Here is a 20,704-nt window from a genome sequence, read left to right as displayed (position 1 = left end):
CTGATGCTACAGAGAAAAAACATTGCAATGTCAGTAAACAAAGATTCCTTCTTCTTATCATTATCTTAACTTTAAAGTGACTGACAACACAGTGAAATGTCTGCTGGTGTGCATACCATATACATGTTGTGCCTGCTCACACACCCATCTCTGACGATCTAATTGGTATGTTGCAGATGGAGAGATGATTGTGCTGTCAGTGGGGAGTAGTTCCACATACTGTAATGATAGCATTGGGCTCATGTTTTTGGAACTCTCTACTGTGCCACATCAATGCATAGGGCTACCAAAAAAATATCCCTTTACGGATGTCACGGATCCCTCTGGAACTGTGTCATTACTCACACCTGGTTCCCATTTCCCTAATTGTAATTGTATGAATGTGCCCTTTGATTTCCATTGGGCTGTTGATTATTGTTCCAATATCCGTTGGTCGTGTGAGTAGCTGTGTTGTTTTGGCTTTCGTGTCGCTTGTATTGTGCAGATGATTACGGGTCTTGTCCCGTGTGGTATCATTGGGCGCTTGTGTATGTATTCGAGGTACTCCTCACGCTTTTGTTTGGTTCTCAACCTTGTGTTTTGTGTACGTGTTTGTTTGGTCTTCGTTCCTGTGCCTTTACATGACACTGTAATTTGGGTAAATAAAAATGATTATTATGCATCTCCCGATATCTTTTACCAACGTGACAACAGCTCATAAGTGGAGAGCCTTGTGTTTGATGTTTGATACCATTCCATTGATTCTGCTCCAGCCGTTACCACAAGCCTGTCCTCTCAAATCAAGGTGCAACCAACCTCCTGTGCTTTAAACTAACTAAACTACTGAAAGTTAATTTAAGCTCATCTAAATACTTGTTATTTACATGAACTATGATCTAAACCAGAAAATGACTTATTTCAAAATAATAATAATTTATTTTAGAATGTTTTTTTTTACTAATGATTAGAAACAAAACTACAAGCTGACTGCCAGTGATTCATCCTTGCTTGAGTCTCACCCAGTCTCTGTGTAGAGCAAACATGATTCCTTATTCTACAAGTCAAAGGCATGTTTGTTCTACATAGCATATTTTGATCTGAACATTCCAAGAAGTTGCGCCCTGCTGAATGCTCCCCAGGACAGTGGTGGACTCTCCAGGTGTGAGGACCAGGTCATGAAGGACAGTGGTGGACTCTCCAGATGTGAGGACCAGGTCATGAAGGACAGTGGTGGACTCTCCAGGTGTGAGGACCAGGGCCATGAAGGACAGTGTTGGACTTTCCAGGTGTGAGGACCAGGGCCATGAAGGACAGTGGTAGACTCTCCAGGTGTGAGGACCAGGGCCATGAAGGACAGTGGTAGACTCTCCAGGTGTGAGGACCAGGGCCATGAAGGACAGTGTTGGACTTTCCAGGTGTGAGAACCAGGGCCATGAAGGACAGTGGTAGACTCTCCAGGTATGAGGAGCAGGGCCATGAAGGACAGTGGTAGACTCTCCAGGTGTGAGGACCAGGGCCATGAAGGACAGTGGTGGACTCTCCAGATGTGAGGACCAGGGCCATGAAAGACAGTGGTAGACTCTCCAGGTGTGAGGACCAGGGCCATGAAGGACAGTGGTAGACTCTCCAGGCGTGAGGACCAGGGCCATGAAGGACAGTGGTGGACTCTCCAGGTGTGAGGACCAGGGCCATGAAGGATAGTGGTGGACTCTCCAGATGTGAGGACCAGGGCCATGAAGAACAGTGGTAGACTCTCCAGGTGTGAGGACCAGGGCCATGAAGGACAGTGGTGGACTCTCCAGATGTGAGGACCAGGGCCATGAAGGACAGTGGTAGACTCTCCAGGTGTGAGGACCAGGGCCATGAAGGACAGTGGTAGACTCCTCCTCTGTCTCTGCTGCTAAAGCAACTTTCTACCACTCTAAATTCCAAGCATCTGCCTCTAACCCTAGGAAGCTCTTTGCCACCTTCTCCTCCCTCCTGAATCCTCCTCCCCCTTCCCCCTCCCTCCTCCCTCTCTGCAGATGACTTCGTCAACCATTTTGAAAAGAAGGTCGACGACATCCGATCCTCGTTTGCTAAGTCAAACGACACCGCTGGTTCTGCTCACACTGCCCTACCCTGTGCTCTGACCTCTTTCTCCCCTCTCTCTCCAGATGAAATCTCGCGTCTTGTGACGGCCGGCCGCCCAACAACCTGCCCGCTTGACCCTATCCCCTCCTCTCTTCTCCAGACCATTTCCGGAGACCTTCTCCCTTACCTCACCTCGCTCATCAACTCATCCCTGACCGCTGGCTACGTCCCTTCCGTCTTCAAGAGAGCGAGAGTTGCACCCCTTCTGAAAAAACCTACACTCGATCCCTCCGATGTCAACAACTACAGACCAGTATCCCTTCTTTCTTTTCTCTCCAAAACTCTTGAACGTGCCGTCCTTGGCCAGCTCTCCCGCTATCTCTCTCTGAATGACCTTCTTGATCCAAATCAGTCAGGTTTCAAGACTAGTCATTCAACTGAGACTGCTCTGGAAGGAAATGCTGTAGGAACGCTCAACCGGTGTCGCTCATTCAGCAGACAGAAACTTTCAACCGGTTCTCCCCATTAAGCAGCGGGTCGGTGTCAGAGGCCGAGTCTTCTCTGGTCTCTACTCCTCCCGTTACGGGGTCTGAGACGCCGAAGCTTCCCACCATTAGCTCTGACAAATTGAAAACTCTAGTCATTGGCGACTCCATTACCCGCAGTATTAGACTTAAAGCGAATCATCCAGCGATCATACACTGTTTACCCGGGGGCAGGGCTACCGACGTTAAGGCTAATCTGAAGATGGTGCTGGCTAAAGCTAAAACTGGCGAGTGTAGAGAGTATAGAGATATTGTTATCCACGTCGGCACCAACGATGTTAGGATGAAACAGTCAGAGATCACCAAGCGCAACATAGCTTCTGCGTGCATATCAGCTAGAAAGATGTGTCGGCATCGAGTAATTGTCTCTGGCCCCTCCCAGTTAGGGGAGTGATGAGCTCTACAGCAGAGTCTCACAACTCAATCGCTGGTTGAAAACTGTTTTCTGCCCCTCCCAAAAGATAGAATTTGTAGATAATTGGCCCTCTTTCTGGGACTCGCCCACAAACAGGACCAAGCCTGACCTGCTGAGGAGTGACGGACTCCATCCTAGCTGGAGGGGTGCTCTCATCTTATCTGCCAACATAGACAGGGCTCTAACTCCTCTAGCTCCACAATGAAATAGGGTGCAGGCCAGGCAGCAGGCTATTAGCCAGCCTGCCAGCATAGTGGAGTCTGCCACTAGCATAGTTAGTGTAGTCAGCTCAGCTATCACCATTGAGACCGTGTCTGTGCCTCGACCTGGGTTGGGCAAAACTAAACATGGCGGTGTTCGCCTTAGCAATCTCACTAGGATAAAGACCACCTCCATTCCTGTCATTACTGAAAGAGATCATGATACCTCACATCTCAAAATAGGGCTACTTAATGTTAGATCCCTTACTTCAAAGGCAATTATAGTCAATGAACTAATCACTGATCATAATCTTGATGTGATTGGCCTGACTGAAACATGGCTTAAGCCTGATGAATTTACTGTGTTAAATGAGGCCTCACCTCCTGGCTACACTAGTGACCATATCCCCCGTGCATCCCGCAAAGGCGGAGGTGTTGCTAACATTTACGATAGCAAATTTCAATTTACAAAAAAAAAAAAAAAATGACGTTTTCGTCTTTTGAGCTTCTAGTCATGAAATCTATGCAGCCTACTCAATCACTTTTTATAGCTACTGTTTACAGGCCTCCTGGGCCATATACAGCGTTTCTCACTGAGTTCCCTGAATTCCTATCAGACCTTGTAGTCATTGCAGATAATATTCTAATCTTTGGTGACTTTAATATTCACATGGAAAAGTCCACAGACCCACTCCAAAAGGCTTTTGGAGCCATCATCGACTCAGTGGGTTTTGTCCAACATGTCTCTGGACCCACTCACTCTCACAGTCATACGCTGGACCTAGTTTTGTCCCATGGAATAAATGTTGTGGATCTTAATGTTTTTCCTCATAATCCTGGACTATCAGACCACCATTTTATTACGTTTGCAATTGCAACAAATAATCTGCTCAGACCCCAACCAAGGAACATCAAAAGTCGTGCTATAAATTCACAGACAACACAAAGATTCCTTGATGCCCTTCCAGACTCCCTCTGCCTACCCAAGGACGCCAGAGGACAAAAATCCGTTAACCACCTAACTGAGGATCTCAATTTAACCTTGCGCAATACCCTAGATGCAGTTGCACCCCTAAAAACTAAAAAAATGTCTCATAAGAAACTAGCTCCATGGTACACAGAAAATACCCGAGCTCTGAAGCAAGCTTCCAGAAAATTGGAACGGAAATGGCGCCACACCAAACTGGAAGTCTTCCGACTAGCTTGGAAGGATGGTACCGTGCAGTACCGAAGAGCCCTTACTGCTGCTCGATCGTCCTATTTTTCTAACTTAATTGAGGAAAATAAGAACAATCCGAAATTCCTTTTTGATACTGTGGCAAAGCTAACTAAAAAGCAGCATTCCCCAAGAGAGGATGACTTGCACTTTAGCAGTGATAAATTCATGAACTTCTTTGAGGAAAAGATTATGATTATTAGAAAGCAAATTACGGACTCCTCTTTAAACCTGCGTATTCCTCCAAACCTCAGTTGTCCTGAGTCTGCACAACTCTGCCAGGACCTAGGATCAAGAGAGACGCTCAAGTGTTTTAGTACTATATCTCTTGACACAATGATGAAAATAATCATGGCCTCTAAACCTTCAAGCTGTATACTGGACCCTATTCCAACTAAACTACTGAAAGAGCTGCTTCCTGTGCTTGGCCCTCCTATGTTGAACATAATAAACGGCTCTCTATCCACTGGATGTGTACCAAACTCACTAAAAGTGGCAGTAATAAAGCCTCTCTTGAAAAAGCCAAACCTTGACCCAGAAAATATAAAAACTATCGGCCTATATCGAATCTTCCATTCCTCTCAAAGATTTTAGAGAAGGCTGTTGCGCAGCAACTCACTGCCTTCCTGAAGACAAACAATGTATACGAAATGCTTCAGTCTGGTTTTAGACCCCATCATAGCACTGAGACGGCACTTGTGAAGGTGGTAAATGACATTTTGATGGCATCGGACCGAGGCTCTGCATCTGTCCTCGTGCTCCTAGACCTTAGTGCTGCTTTTGATACCATCGATCACCACATTCTTTTGGAGAGATTGGAAACCCAAATTGGTCTACACGGACATGTTCTGGCCTGGTTTAGGTCTTATCTGTCGGAAAGATATCAGTTTGTCTCTGTGAATGGTTTGTCCTCTGACAAATCAACTGTACATTTCGGTGTTCCTCAAGGTTCTGTTTTAGGACCACTATTGTTTTCACTATATATTTTACCTCTTGGGGATGTTATTCGAAAACATAATGTAAACTTTCACTGCTATGCGGATGACACACAGCTGTACATTTCAATGAAACATGGTGAAGCACCAAAATTGCCCTCGCTAGAAGCATGTGTTTCAGACATAAGGAAGTGGATGGCTGCAAACTTTCTACTATTAAACTCGGACAAAACAGAGATGCTTGTTCTAGGTCCCAAGAAACAAAGAGATCTTCTGTTGAATCTGACAATTAATCTTAATGGTTGTACAGTCGTCTCAAATAAAACTGTGAAGGACCTCGGCGTTACTCTGGACCCTGATCTCTCTTTTGAAGAACATATCAAGACCATTTCGAGGACAGCTTTTTTCCATCTACGTAACATTGCAAAAATCAGAAACTTTCTGTCCAAAAATGATGCAGAAAAATTAATCCATGCTTTTGTCACTTCTAGGTTAGACTACTGCAATGCTCTATTTTCCGGCTACCCGGATAAAGCACTAAATAAACTTCAGTTAGTGCTAAATACGGCTGCTAGAATCCTGACTAGAACCAAAAAATTTGATCATATTACTCCAGTGCTAGCCTCTCTACACTGGCTTCCTGTCAAAGCAAGGGCTGATTTCAAGGTTTTACTGCTAACCTACAAAGCATTACATGGGCTTGCTCCTACCTACCTCTCTGATTTGGTCCTGCCGTACATACCTATACGTACGCTACGGTCACAAGACGAGGCCTCCTAATTGTCCCTAGAATTTCTAAGCAAACAGCTGGAGGCAGGGCTTTCTCCTATAGAGCTCCATTTTTATGGAACGGTCTGCCTACCCATGTCAGAGACGCAAACTCGGTCTCAACCTTTAAGTCTTTACTGAAGACTCATCTCTTCAGTGGGTCATATGATTGAGTGTAGTCTGGCCCAGGAGTGGGAAGGTGAACGGAAAGGCTCTGGAGCAACGAACAGCCCTTGCTGTCTCTGCCTGGCCGGTTCCCCGTTTTCCACTGGGATTCTCTGCCTCTAACCCTGTTACGGGGGCTGAGTCACTGGCTTGCTGGGGCTCTCTCGTGCCGTCCCTGGGGGGGGATGCGTCACCTGGGTGGGTTGATTCACTGTTGTGGTCGGCCTGTCTGGGTTCCCCCACCCCTTGGGTTGTACCGTGTCGGAGATCTTTGTGGGCTATACTCGGCCTTGTCTCAGGATGGTAAGTTGGTGGTTGAAGATTTCCCTCTAGTGGTGTGGGGGCTGTGCTTTGGCAAAGTGGGTGGGGTTATATCCTTCCTGTTTGGCCCTGTCCGGGGTGTCCTCGGATGGGGCCACAGTGTCTCCTGACCCCTCCTGTCTCAGCCTCCAGTATTTATGCTGCAGTAGTTTATGTGTCGGGGGCTAGGGTCAGTTTGTTTATCTGGAGTACTTCTCCTGTCCTATTCGGTGTCCTGTGTAAATCTAAGTGTGCGTTCTCTAATTCTCTCCTTCTCTCTTTCTTTCTCTCTCTCGGAGGACCTGAGCCCTAGAACCATGCCCCAGGACTACCTGACATGATGACTCCTTGCTGTCCCCAGTCCACCTGGCCATGCTGCTGCTCCAGTTTCAACTGGCCTGGGCCCTAGGACCATGTCCCAGGACTACCTGACATGAGGACTCCTTGCTGTCCCCAGTCCACCTGGCCATGCTCCTGCTCCAGTTTCAACTGTTCTGCCTTACTATTATTCAACCATGCTGGTCATTTATGAACATTTGAACATCTTGGCCACGTTCTGTTATAATCTCCACCTGGCACAGCCAGAAGAGGACTGGCCACCCCACATATGCTCTCTCTAATTCTCTCTTTCTTTCTCTCTCTCGGAGGACCTGAGCCCTAGGACCGTGCCCCAGGACTACCTGACATGATGGCTCCTTGCTGTCCCCAGTCCATCTGACTGTGCTGCTGCTCCAGTTTCAACTGTTCTGCCTTATTATTATTTGACCATGCTGGTCATTTATGAACATTTGAACATCTTGGTCATGTTCTGTTATAATCTCTACCCGGCACAGCCAGAAGAGGACTGGCCACCCCACATAGCCCGGTTCCTCTCTAGGTTTCTTCCTAGGTTTTGGCCTTTCTAGGGAGTTTTTCCTAGCCACCGTGCTTTTACACCTGCATTGTTTGCTGTTTGGGGTTTTAGGCTGGGTTTCTGTACAGCACTTTGAGATATCAGCTGATGTACGAAGGGCTATATAAATAAATTTGATTTGATTTGATTTGATTTGCTCTCCTCTGTATCACGGAGGCGCTCCGCACTGCTAAAGCTAACTCTCTCTCCTCTGCTCTCATCCTTCTAGATCTATCAGCTGCCTTCGATACTGTGAACCATCAGATCCTCCTCTCCACCCTCTCCGAGTTGGGCATCTCCGGCGCGGCCCACGCTTGGATTGCATCCTACCTGACAGGTCGCTCCTACCAGGTGGCGTGGCGAGAATCTGTCTCCTCACCACGCGCTCTCACCACTGGTGTCCCCCAGGGCTCTGTTCTAGGCCCTCTCCTATTCTCGCTATACACCAAGTCACTTGGCTCTGTCATAACCTCACATGGTCTCTCCTATCATTGCTATGCAGACGACACACAATTAATCTTCTCCTTTCCCCCTTCTGATGACCAGGTGGCGAATCGCATCTCTGCATGTCTGGCAGACATATCAGTGTGGATGACGGATCACCACCTCAAGCTGAACCTCGGCAAGACGGAGCTGCTCTTCCTCCCGGGGAAGGACTGCCCGTTCCATGATCTCGCCATCACGGTTGACAACTCCATTGTGTCCTCCTCCCAGAGCGCTAAGAACCTTGGCGTGATCCTGGACAACACCCTGTTGTTCTCAACTAACATCAAGGCGGTGGCCCGTTCCTGTAGGTTCATGCTCTACAACATCCGCAGAGTACGACCCTGCCTCACACAGGAAGCGGCGCAGGTCCTAATCCAGGCACTTGTCATCTCCCGTCTGGATTACTGCAACTCGCTGTTGGCTGGGCTCCCTGCCTGTGCCATTAAACCCCTACAACTCATCCAGAACGCCGCAGCCCGTCTGGTGTTCAACCTTCCCAAGTTCTCTCACGTCACCCCGCTCCTCCGCTCTCTCCACTGGCTTCCAGTTGAAGCTCGCATCCGCTACAAGACCATGGTGCTTGCCTACGGAGCTGTGAGGGGAACGGCACCTCAGTACCTCCAGGCTCTTATCAGGCCCTACACCCAAACAAGGGCACTGCGTTCATCCACCTCTGGCCTGCTCGCCTCCCTACCACTGAGGAAGTACAGCTCCTGCTCAGCCCAGTCAAAACTGTTCGCTGCTCTGGCCCCCCAATGGTGGAACAAACTCCCTCACGACGCCAGGACAGCGGAGTCAATCACCACCTTCCGGAGACACCTGAAACCCCACCTCTTTAAGGAATACCTAGGATAGGATAAGTAATCCCTCTCACCCCCCCCCTTTAAGATTTAGATGCACTATTGTAAAGTGACTGTTCCACTGGATGTCTTAAGGTGAATGCACCAATTTGTAAGTCGCTCTGGATAAGAGCGTCTGCTAAATGACTTAAATGTAATGTTAAATGTAGACTCTCCAGGTGTGAGGACCAGAGCCATGAAGGACAGTGTTGGACTTTCCAGGTGTGAGGACCAGGGCCATGAAGGACAGTGGTAGACTCTCCAGGTGTGAGGACCAGGGCCATGAAGTACAGTGGTAGACTCTCCAGGTGTGAGGACCAGGGCCATGAAGTACAGTGGTGGACTCTCCAGGTGTGAGGACCAGGGCCATGAAGTACAGTGATAGACTCTCCAGGTGTGAGGACCAGGGTCATGAAGGACAGTGGTGTCTCTCCAGGTGTGAGGACCAGGGCCATGAAGGACAGTGGTAGGCTCTCCAGGTGTGAGGACCAGGGCCATGAAGGACAGTGGTAGGCTCTCCAGGTGTGAGGACCAGAGCCATGAAGGACAGTGGTAGGCTCTCCAGGTGTGAGGACCAGGGCCATGAAGGACAGTGGTAGGCTCTCCAGGTGTGAGGACCAGGGCCATGAAGGACAGTGGTAGGCTCTCCAGGTGTGAGGACCAAGGCCATGAAGTACAGTGGTGGACTCTCCCGGTGTGAGGACCAGGGCCATGAAGGACAGTGGTGGACTCTCCAGGTGTGAGGACCAGAGCCATGAAGGACAGTGTTGGACTCTCCAGGTGTGAGGACCAGGGCCATGAAGGAAAGTGGTGGACTCTCCAGGTGTGAGGACCAGGGCCATGAAGGACAGTGGTAGACTCTCCAGGTGTGAGGACCAGGGCCATGAAGGACAGTGGTAGACTCTCCAGGTGTGAGGACCAGGTCCCTGAAGGACAGTGGTAGACTCTCCAGGTATGAGGACCAGGGCCATGAAGGACAGTGGTAGACTCTCCAGGTGTGAGGAGCAGGGCCATGAAGGACAGTGGTGTCTCTCCAGGTGTGAGGACCAGGACTCTGAAGGACAGTGGTGTCTCTCCAGGTGTGAGGACCAGAGCTCTGAAGGACAGTGGTAGACTCTCCAGGTGTGAGGAGCAGGGCCATGAAGGACAGTGGTGGACTCTCCAGGTGTGAGGACCAGGGCCATGAAGGACAGTGGTAGACTCTCCAGGTGTGAGGAGCAGGGCCATGAAGAACAGTGGTGGACTCTCCAGGTGTGAGGACCAGGGCCATGAAGGACAGTGGTAGACTCTCCAGGTGTGAGGAGCAGGGCCATGAAGAACAGTGGTGGACTCTCCAGGTGTGAGGACCAGGGCCATGAAGGACAGTAGTAGACTCTCCAGGTGTGAGGACCAGGGCCATGAAGGACAGTGGTAGACTCTCCAGGTGTGAGGACCAGGGTCATGAAGGACTGTGGTGTCTCTCCAGGTGTGAGGACCAGGGCCATGAAGGACAGTGGTAGGCTCTCCAGGTGTGAGGACCAGGGCCATGAAGGACAGTGGTAGGCTCTCCAGGTGTGAGGACCAGAGCCATGAAGGACAGTGGTGTCTCTCCAGGTGTGAGGACCAGGGCCATGAAGGACAGTGGTGTCTCTCCAGGTGTGAGGACCAGGGCCATGAAGGACAGTGGTAGGCTCTCCAGGTGTGAGGACCAGGGCCATGAAGGACAGTGGTAGGCTCTCCAGGTGTGAGGACCAGAGCCATGAAGGACAGTGGTAGGCTCTCCAGGTGTGAGGACCAGGGCCATGAAGGACAGTGGTAGGCTCTCCAGGTGTGAGGACCAGGGCCATGAAGGACAGTGGTAGGCTCTCCAGGTGTGAGGACCAAGGCCATGTGAAGTACAGTGGTGGACTCTCCCGGTGTGAGGACCAGGGCCATGAAGGACAGTGGTGGACTCTCCAGGTGTGAGGACCAGAGCCATGAAGGACAGTGTTGGACTCTCCAGGTGTGAGGACCAGGGCCATGAAGGAAAGTGGTGGACTCTCCAGGTGTGAGGACCAGGGCCATGAAGGACAGTGGTAGACTCTCCAGGTGTGAGGACCAGGGCCATGAAGGACAGTGGTAGACTCTCCAGGTGTGAGGACCAGGTCCCTGAAGGACAGTGGTAGACTCTCCAGGTATGAGGACCAGGGCCATGAAGGACAGTGGTAGACTCTCCAGGTGTGAGGAGCAGGGCCATGAAGGACAGTGGTGTCTCTCCAGGTGTGAGGACCAGGACTCTGAAGGACAGTGGTGTCTCTCCAGGTGTGAGGACCAGAGCTCTGAAGGACAGTGGTAGACTCTCCAGGTGTGAGGAGCAGGGCCATGAAGGACAGTGGTGGACTCTCCAGGTGTGAGGACCAGGGCCATGAAGGACAGTGGTAGACTCTCCAGGTGTGAGGAGCAGGGCCATGAAGAACAGTGGTGGACTCTCCAGGTGTGAGGACCAGGGCCATGAAGGACAGTGGTAGACTCTCCAGGTGTGAGGAGCAGGGCCATGAAGAACAGTGGTGGACTCTCCAGGTGTGAGGACCAGGGCCATGAAGGACAGTAGTAGACTCTCCAGGTGTGAGGACCAGGGCCATGAAGGACAGTGGTAGACTCTCCAGGTGTGAGGACCAGGGTCATGAAGGACTGTGGTGTCTCTCCAGGTGTGAGGACCAGGGCCATGAAGGACAGTGGTAGGCTCTCCAGGTGTGAGGACCAGGGCCATGAAGGACAGTGGTAGGCTCTCCAGGTGTGAGGACCAGAGCCATGAAGGACAGTGGTGTCTCTCCAGGTGTGAGGACCAGGGCCATGAAGGACAGTGGTGTCTCTCCAGGTGTGAGGACCAGGGCCATGAAGGACAGTGGTGTCTCTCCAGGTGTGAGGACCAGAGCTCTGAAGGACAGTGGTAGACTCTCCAGGTGTGAGGACCAGGGCCATGAAGGACAGTCAGGGCCAACAGTGAGGAGGTGGGGCTTGGCAGGGACTTGTAGGTCAGGGAGGGGCAAGGAATCACTTCATCCACAATGGACATAGATTCCTGGATAGAAAACCCAAAATACATTGGGACACACACAGACAGAGAGAGAGTGAAAAAAGCATCTGGCCTTCTTCCTGCTCATCCTCCTCAAAGAAATGTGGGGCTGTCATGCCAAATAATGTCCCCAAGACAAAAATGGTCCCCCCCTGAGTCACAATGGGAATCGATAAACTATTACACTTTTGAGCAGGGGGACACTATTTGGCATGACAGGCCTTCTAGTGGTTGAAGAGTGAACTGGCTAGTGAAGTCAAACCTCTAATAAGGCTAGTGGTAAGTCCCATATAGAAGGATAGAGGACTATTTTTTTGTATTTGTCCCATTATGGCATCTGTGAGCGTACGGGCAGCACCATTGAGCTCATCTCCACTTTGAAGTAGTCCCTTTTCTTCTTCTACTACTTCTATGAGTTGATAAACAAACTGAAACGGTGCACACTGCCACCTGGAGTGTGTTGTTTAAACAGGGATAAGCCAAGGTTGGTGATTTACTGCCACCTGGAGTGTGTTGTTTAAACAGGGATAAGCCAAGGTTGGTGATTTACTGCCCCCTGCAGTTATGGAATATTTTCTCACAATTATAATTAGTTGACTGATCCCTCCTGATGACCTGGGTGGAATTATGTGACTCGTCCTTAACCCACAGCAAGTCCCTCCCAGTTGACGACTTCAAACTGGTAAAAGTCCTCAATAGTGATGTCCATGGTAAAACAGGCTTTTGGGCAGTAGAGTCCTTTATCATTCTCTATGATAAGTCTCACTCATTTGTGAAGTGTGACCCCTTGTGGACTACTAGAGGCCGCTATCTGATGATGCTTATTTATCCTTATTGACTTACAGTCGTTCCTATTTCATTAGTTCAATATATTGTCTTATTCCAGGCTGATGGTCCTTCTGTAGCTCAGTTGGTAGAGCATGGCGCTTGTAACGCCAGGGCAGTGGGTTCGATTCGTAGAATGTATGCACACATGACTGTGTCTTATTCCTAAATGGCATATATCATATATTATATATTATGATGTTTTTGGTGAGCAGGGTTGCAATTTTTTCATCATTGCATGTAATTCAGGACATGTCTGTCCTGCTCTCAAAGACATTGCCAATATGAGCTTTACACATTTTTTAAATGTTATTGAGAGGCTAATATGAGTGTAATATTAAAACCTTACAGTTTTGGACTATTCAGAATCTTTTCATTCAGAGGGAATATATTAATACACCATTTTACAGTTCTACAAGTTCACACTAGTGGGCTACAGGTAAGCAGCGGTGGAAATCAAATCAAATCATGTGGAAATTGCGTAAGGAAGGAGTTTCCAGAACAACAGGGGGAACATTTTTGGCATGCAAAATGTTTTGAGCCTCATGCCCAGTGGTCCGATAGGGAGTGATATTTTTTCACCAATTCTACCCCTGATTGTAAATGGAGTATTGAGACAGAAAGAAATTCCCTGGTTCTACACATTAAATTAGCATAATGTGTAATAACAATGTAATTGTGACACAATTTTGCACAACATGTTTACACAGGGGGAAATGTTTTTCCCTGTGTTTCAAGAGGACACTTTGATGTAAGTCAAAACCACAGGACTATAAAAACTTCACTAGGTCAGTCAGAAGAGAAGTAAGGTTATCTCATGTAGATCACTCTCAAAAATAGCTGGATAGGAAAGTCAGTTTCTGGGTTTATGAATATCAGTGCTTCAAGTTATCTGCGAGGCGAGATCTGATAAACACATTCTTTATGAGCGAGCATCACTTCAGGTAAGCTACAACTTTTCATTTAATTCTTTGATTATTGACTATTAATTTTTTGTTGAAGTTGATTGGTTGGTTTAATGTGATTTACTTTTTTAAATGTATTTTTTTTAACCTTTGTTGACTTAACTTAATACATGGAGAAAATATTGATTTGTTTTTCAACATTATTTGAACCTGATTGTTGACTTGGATTTGCATTGAACTTGGGGGAAAAAAATTGTACAAGAACTTAAAGGTTCAATGCAGCCATTTTGATCTCACCATCAAATCATTTCTGGGTAACAACTAAGTATCTAACTTGGATTGTTTTCAATTAAAATGGTCAAAAAGATACAAAAAAAATAGCTTCTACCATTCTATCATTTTTATCTCATAGTCCCGTCTATGAATTTGAGAGTGGTGACATTTCTCCAGTCCCATCCCTCAGCTGTTTAGCTCAAAAAGCACCTTTATTCATTGATATAATACAAACAGGCCTGGGGAAGCCTTGTTACACCAGACTAGAGCAAGGCTGTGTACTCAGCACACACATAAAGTAGGGGATTGTCATTAGCAGGCTGGGACAGAACCAGTGGACTATGGACCTTTAAGTGAAAACAGGCAGTTAAACATAAACTCCCTAGTCAAGGATGTCTCATCTGAAGGGGATACCTCGAGACTGAAATATCTATCCAATTAATGTATGTATGGTAGCCCTGTAATGACATAAACATCATTTTTATTCTATTTAAATCATTTGCATTATTTTCTACTTTTGTGCAAGGGGGATGATGAGGAACTGTATACTGCTGGTTATCTTTGGAGTCTACCTGCAAGTGGTGAAATGCAACCCAAGATGTCCACTATATGGTTCTATAGCAGTTTGCACCAACCTGTCTCTATATCAGGTCCCTGCACTGCCTCCATACATTACCCATGTGTATATGAGGGATAACTACATCAGTGAGATAAATGAGACATCTTTCTCTGGGCTTGAAGGGCTAAAGGAACTGGACCTCAGTTGGCAACGAGTCAATGGGCTAACTATAAGAACTAACACCTTTCAAAGACTGGCAAACTTGGCAGTGCTCTATTTAGGACATAATAGAGGTTTACAGATTGAGCCAGATGCGTTTGTGGGACTGTCCAACCTGAGAACACTCTCTCTGCATGTGTGTGACCTGACTGAATCCATATTGCAGGGCGACTATCTCAGGCCCCTGGTGTCTTTGAAAACGCTAGATCTGTATGGAAACCAAGTGAAGAGAATCCAACCTTCACCATTCTTTGTGAACATGACAGATTTCCACGAGTTAAACATGACCCTAAACCAGATGGAAAGCATATGTGAGGAAGATTTGCTTGGCTTTTGTGGCAAACACTTTCGGTTGCTCAAATTGAACAGCGTCTATCTAAATGGTATGACTCAAAATGGTTTTGACTGGAAACGATGTGGAAATCCCTTTAGAAACATGTCTATAGAGACACTTGACTTATCTTCCAACGGATTCAACGTGGACAAGGCAAAATTGTTTTTCAATGCAATCCAAGGAACGAAAATTCACCATATTATTCTGGAACACAGCACCATGGGAAAATCATTTGGTTTCAGCAATTTCAAAGACCCAAACAAGAAAACATTCAATGGCCTCAAGAATAGTGGCATCAAGATTCTAAATTTGTCCAAATGCTTTATATTTGCTTTGCAAAATGCAGTATTCAGTCCACTGAGAGAGGTAGAGGACATAACATTAGCCAAAAACAAAATTAACCAGATCGACAGGGGGGCGTTTTGGGGTCTTGAAAATTTACAAAGACTCAACCTGTCACACAATCTTATAGGGGAAATCTATTCTTACACATTTGACAATCTACCCAATATTTTAGAATTAGATTTATCTTACAATCATATAGGTGCATTGGGATATCAGGCATTTACAGGACTTCCAAACCTACAAATCCTGGATCTTACAGGAAACTCTATTCGGCAACTAGGTACATATGGTTACCTTGCACCACTACCAAACCTGCAACTTCTTCATTTGGCTGATAATAAGATCACATCCTTAGAGGGCCTCTTGGGCTTTGCCAACAGTACTATCATACTGAATGTTCAAAACAACAGGTTAACTAATTTAGAGGATGTATACATTGTGTTAGCTAAATTCATGCGCATTGAGCGTATCTGGTATGGTAACAACAACATAAAGTGGTGCATCTTTAGCAGTAATATTTCAGTGCCCGCTATAAACTCTCTAAAGCTGCTGGAGCTCAGGAACATCGCCCTGCAGATTTTATGGGAACATGGAGTGTGTTTGGACGTATTTGAAAATCTTATCAAGCTTTTTAGTCTGGATTTAAGCTTTAACTCGCTGAGGGCTCTCCCAGATGGCATATTCAAAGGCCTCGTCTCTCTGGAAGAGATGGATCTCAGCTTCAACTCTCTCACATACCTCCAACCAGACATTTTCCCAGCGAGTCTCAAAACAGTTGACCTCTCTTACAATTTCCTCTCCTCTCCTGACCCAGCGACTTTCAGTTCTCTCAGCTGGATCAACTTATATAGGAATCGCTTCCACTGTGACCGTGGCCTGAAGGACTTTCTGACGTGGATGAACAGGACCAATGTGACTTTTCCAGACCCTGGCGTGGCTGAATTCAGCTGTGAGTTCCCCTCGGATCTCCGTGGTGTCAGCCTGATGAATTACAGCAAAGTCATAATGGAAAAGTACCCAAAACCATCTTTGACAAAAATATAAAACAAGACAATTAGAGTTGGTATTATGTGTGTCATTTTCCATGCTATCTACTCTGTTTACACGTTTTCTATTGGGAATCACATTTTATTTTGTTGCCTACAATATCCTGAATGTTATATGGCATAATGTATGATATAAATACCTCATCAACACATCTTTATCACAGCGTAAAACAAATCAGCCAAAAGACAGTAAAAAGGTGTCTTCCAAAAGCATTATTTTCAAATGTTTGTATAAAGGAAAATACACATATGTATATATATATATATTGTCATTCTGTGCTTTTTTCCGTTATCTCACCACAAGACCCAATTCTTTGTGAAGTGTGAGCCCCTGTGGACTACTAAAGAGGCTGCTATTTGATGCTTATTTAAGAAATAAGGCCCGAGGGGGGGGGATTTCAGATCATATCTGTCCTGCTCCCAAAAACATTACCAATACGAACTTAATTTCTTTTTTAAATTAAGATAAATGTTATTGTATTCTGAGAGGCTAATATGATTGTAATAACAATGACATTTTGAACTATTCAGAATGTTTTAATTCAGAGAGTGTATGAATAAACCATTTTTTTTCTCTTCAGTTCTACAATGTCACACTAGTGGGCTACAGGTAAGGGCATTGTGGGGAAATTGAGTGAGAGAGGAGTGACCAGTGACCCGTTTTGAGCTGAATGACCAGTGAATGATACAATAATGGGGGATGTCAATGTCAATTCCACGCCAAATAGCAGCTAGATAGGTTTAATATCCCACGCCTGATAGCAGCTAGATACGTTTAATATCTCATGTCTTATAGCAGCTAGATAGGTTTAATATCTCATGTCTTATAGCAGCTAGATAGGTTTAATATCCCACGCCTGATAGCAGCTAGATACGTTTAATATCCCATGCCAGATAGCAGCTAAATAGGTTTAATATCCCATGCCAGATAGCAGCTTGATAAGTTCAATATCCCATGCCAGATAGCAGCTAGATAGGTTTAATATCCCATGCCAGATAGCAGCTAAATAGGTTTAATATCCCATGCCAGATAGCAGCTAAATAGGTTTAATATCCCATGCCAGATAGCAGCTTGATAAGTTCAATATCCCATGCCAGATAGCAGCTAGATAGGTTTAATATCCCATGCCAGATAGCAGCTAAATAGGTTTAATATCCCATGCCAGATAGCAGCTTGATAAGTTCAATATCCCATGCCAGATAGCAGCTAGATAGGTTTAATATCTCACGCCTGATAGCAGCTAGATAGGTTTAGTATCTCACGCCTGATAGCAGCTAGATAGGTTTAATATCCCACGCCTGATAGCAGCTAGATAGGTTTAATATCTCACGCCTGATAGCAGCTAGATAGGTTTAATATCCCACGCCTGATAGCAGCTAGATAGGTTTAATATCCCACGCCTGATAGCAGCTAGATAGGTTTAATATCTCACGCCTGATAGCAGCTAGATAGGTTTAATATCCCACGCCTGATAGCAGCTAGATAGGTTTAATATCTCACGCCTGATAGCAGCTAGATAGGTTTAATATCCCACGCCTGATAGCAGCTAGATAGGTTTAATATCTCATGTCTTATAGCAGCTAGATAGGTTTAATATCCCACGCCTGATAGCAGCTAGATAGGTTTAGTATCTCATGTCTTATAGCAGCTAGATAGGTTTAATATCCCACGCCTGAGAGCAGCTAGATAGGTTTAATATCCCACACCTGATAGCAGCTAGATAGGTTTAGTATCTCACGCCTGATAGTAGCGAGATAGGTTTAATATCTCATGTCTTATAGCAGCTAGATAGGTTTAATATCCCACGCCTGATAGCAGCTAGATACGTTTAATATCCCATGCCAGATAGCAGCTAAATAGGTTTAATATCCCATGCCAGATAGCAGCTTGATAAGTTCAATATCCCATGCCAGATAGCAGCTAGATAGGTTTAATATCTCACGCCTGATAGCAGCTAGATAGGTTTAATATCTCACGCCTGATAGCAGCTAGATAGGTTTAATATCCCATGCCTGATAGCAGCTGATAGCAGCTAGATAGGTTTAATATCCCATGCCAGATAGCAGCTTGATAAGTTCAATATCCCATGCCAGATAGCAACTAGATAGGTTTAATATCTCACGCCTGATAGCAGCTAGATAGGTTTAATATCTCACGCCTGATAGCAGCTAGATAGGTTTAATATCCCATGCCAGATAGCAGCTAAATAGGTTTAATATCCCATGCCAGATAGCAGCTTGATAAGTTCAATATCCCATGCCAGATAGCAGCTAGATAGGTTTAATATCTCACGCCTGATAGCAGCTAGATAGGTTTAATATCCCACGCCTGATAGCAGCTAAATAGGTTTAATATCCCACGCCTGATAGCAGCTAGATAGGTTTAATATCCCACGCCTGATAGTAGCGAGATAGGTTTAATATCCCACGCCTGATAGCAGCTAGATAGGTTTAATATCCCACGCCTGATAGCAGGTAGATAGGTTTAATATCCCACGCCTGATAGCAGCTAGATAGGTTTAGTATCTCACGCCTGATAGCAGCTAGATAGGTTTAATATCCCACGCCTGATAGCAGCTAGATAGGTTTAGTATCTCATGTCTTATAGCAGCTAGATAGGTTTAATATCCCACGCCTGATAGCAGCTAGATAGGTTTAATATCCCACGCCTGATAGCAGCTAGATAGGTTTAGTATCCCATGCCAGATAGCAGCTAGATAGGTTTAGTATCTCATGTCTTATAGCAGCTAGATAGGTTTAATATCCCACGCCTGATAGCAGCTAGATAGGTTTAGTATCTCATGTCTTATAGCAGCTAGATAGGTTTAATATCCCACGCCTGATAGCAGCTAGATAGGTTTAATATCCCACGCCTGATAGCAGCTAGATAGGTTTAGTATCTCATGTCTTATAGCAGCTAGATAGGTTTAATATCTCACGCCTGATAGCAGCTAGATAGGTTTAGTATCTCACGCCTGATAGCAGCTAGATAGGTTTAGTATCTCATGTCTTATAGTTTAGTATCTCATGTCTTATAGCCTAGATAGGTTTAATATCCCAGCTAGCAGCTAGGTTTAATATCCCACGCCTGATAGCAGCTAGATAGGTTTAGTATCTCATGCCTGATAGCAGCTAGATAGGTTTAGTATCTCATGTCTTATAGCAGCTAGATAGGTTTAGTATCTCATGTCTTATAGCAGCTAGATAGGTTTAATATCTCACGCCTGATAGCAGCTAGATAGGTTTAGTATCTCATGTCTTATAGCAGCTAGATAGGTTTAATATCTCACGCCTGATAGCAGCTAGATAGGTTTAGTATCTCACGCCTGATAGCAGCTAGATAGGTTTAGTATCTCATGTCTTATAGCAGCTAGATAGGTTTAATATCTCACGCCTGATAGCAGCTAGATAGGTTTAATATCTCACGCATGTTCGTTCAATCTTCCAGTACGCCACGTTTATTTGTCACCTCCCCCCTTCATACAGAACACAACCTGCTTCGTCTGTTCATTAGGTTTGGCCTAATCCAGATGCTACACAGGGTCCCCAATCAATTTATTAATAACTGCAAAATAACATTATTTTGAAAATAGAGTGTACTCAATCTAGTGTCTCGACGCGCCCTTGTTTTCGGTGAAAATTATAACCCTCTCTCACTCTCTCCAACCACAGGTTTATGACCTTCATAAATACCTAAAACTCTTTGCCCCACTCGGCAAAAATGGAGGTTAGGAATCCCTTTGTTACCACAGAAAAAGACTGTGCAATATGGTAAACTAAAAAGATTGAATAATGTAACAATATTTCTGTATTCCAACCAGTTGAAATTGTCCGTGGGTACTCAAAGAACTATCATGTTGAATTCCTTACTAATTTGTAATGTAACAATGTTATGGGATTTTTATGAATAATGACTAAATTATGTATACATTTAACTTAGAACTATGACTAAACAGAATACTACTATGTTACTGTATGAATCTTATTATAATCATAATACTGAATATAATGTGTGTAGTTTCAGTCAAGAATTAGAACAATGACTTTCTGTTCCTTGTTAGAAACTAATGGAGCTATCATCAGACCGGGTGGAATACTGTGTTCCTTACAGGACATTCTGTCCTTACCCAGGGAGGGGAGAGACCTTGGGCTTGTTGTCTTCCAACAAGACAATGATCCAAAACATAAAGCAAAATCTACAATGGAATGGTTCAAAAATTAACATATCCAGGTGTTAGAATGGCCAAGTCAAAGTCCAGACCTGAATCCAATCGAGAATCTGTGGAAAGAACTGAAAACTGCTGTTCACAAATGCTCTCCATCCAACCTCACTGAGCTCGAGCTGTTTTGC

The 20,704-nt window shown here is 45.7% G+C and overlaps 1 protein-coding gene across 1 annotated transcript; it reads left to right on the top strand.

Annotated features, from left to right (window-relative positions):
* Positions 1-14,380: 14,380 nt before the first annotated feature.
* Positions 14,381-16,527, top strand: LOC124023213 (toll-like receptor 5). The gene has a single exon (XM_046337748.1). The coding sequence runs from the start codon at positions 14,381-14,383 to the stop codon at positions 16,349-16,351; it is 1,971 nt and encodes a 656-aa protein (XP_046193704.1). The 3' UTR covers positions 16,352-16,527.
* The last annotated feature ends 4,177 nt before the right edge of the window (positions 16,528-20,704 follow it).

This window comes from Oncorhynchus gorbuscha, linkage group LG03 (genome assembly GCF_021184085.1).
Source record: "Oncorhynchus gorbuscha isolate QuinsamMale2020 ecotype Even-year linkage group LG03, OgorEven_v1.0, whole genome shotgun sequence".
NCBI lineage: Eukaryota > Metazoa > Chordata > Actinopteri > Salmoniformes > Salmonidae > Oncorhynchus > Oncorhynchus gorbuscha.
Note: the sequence above shows the minus strand (reverse complement) of the source record. Positions and strands in the feature narration are given on the sequence as shown.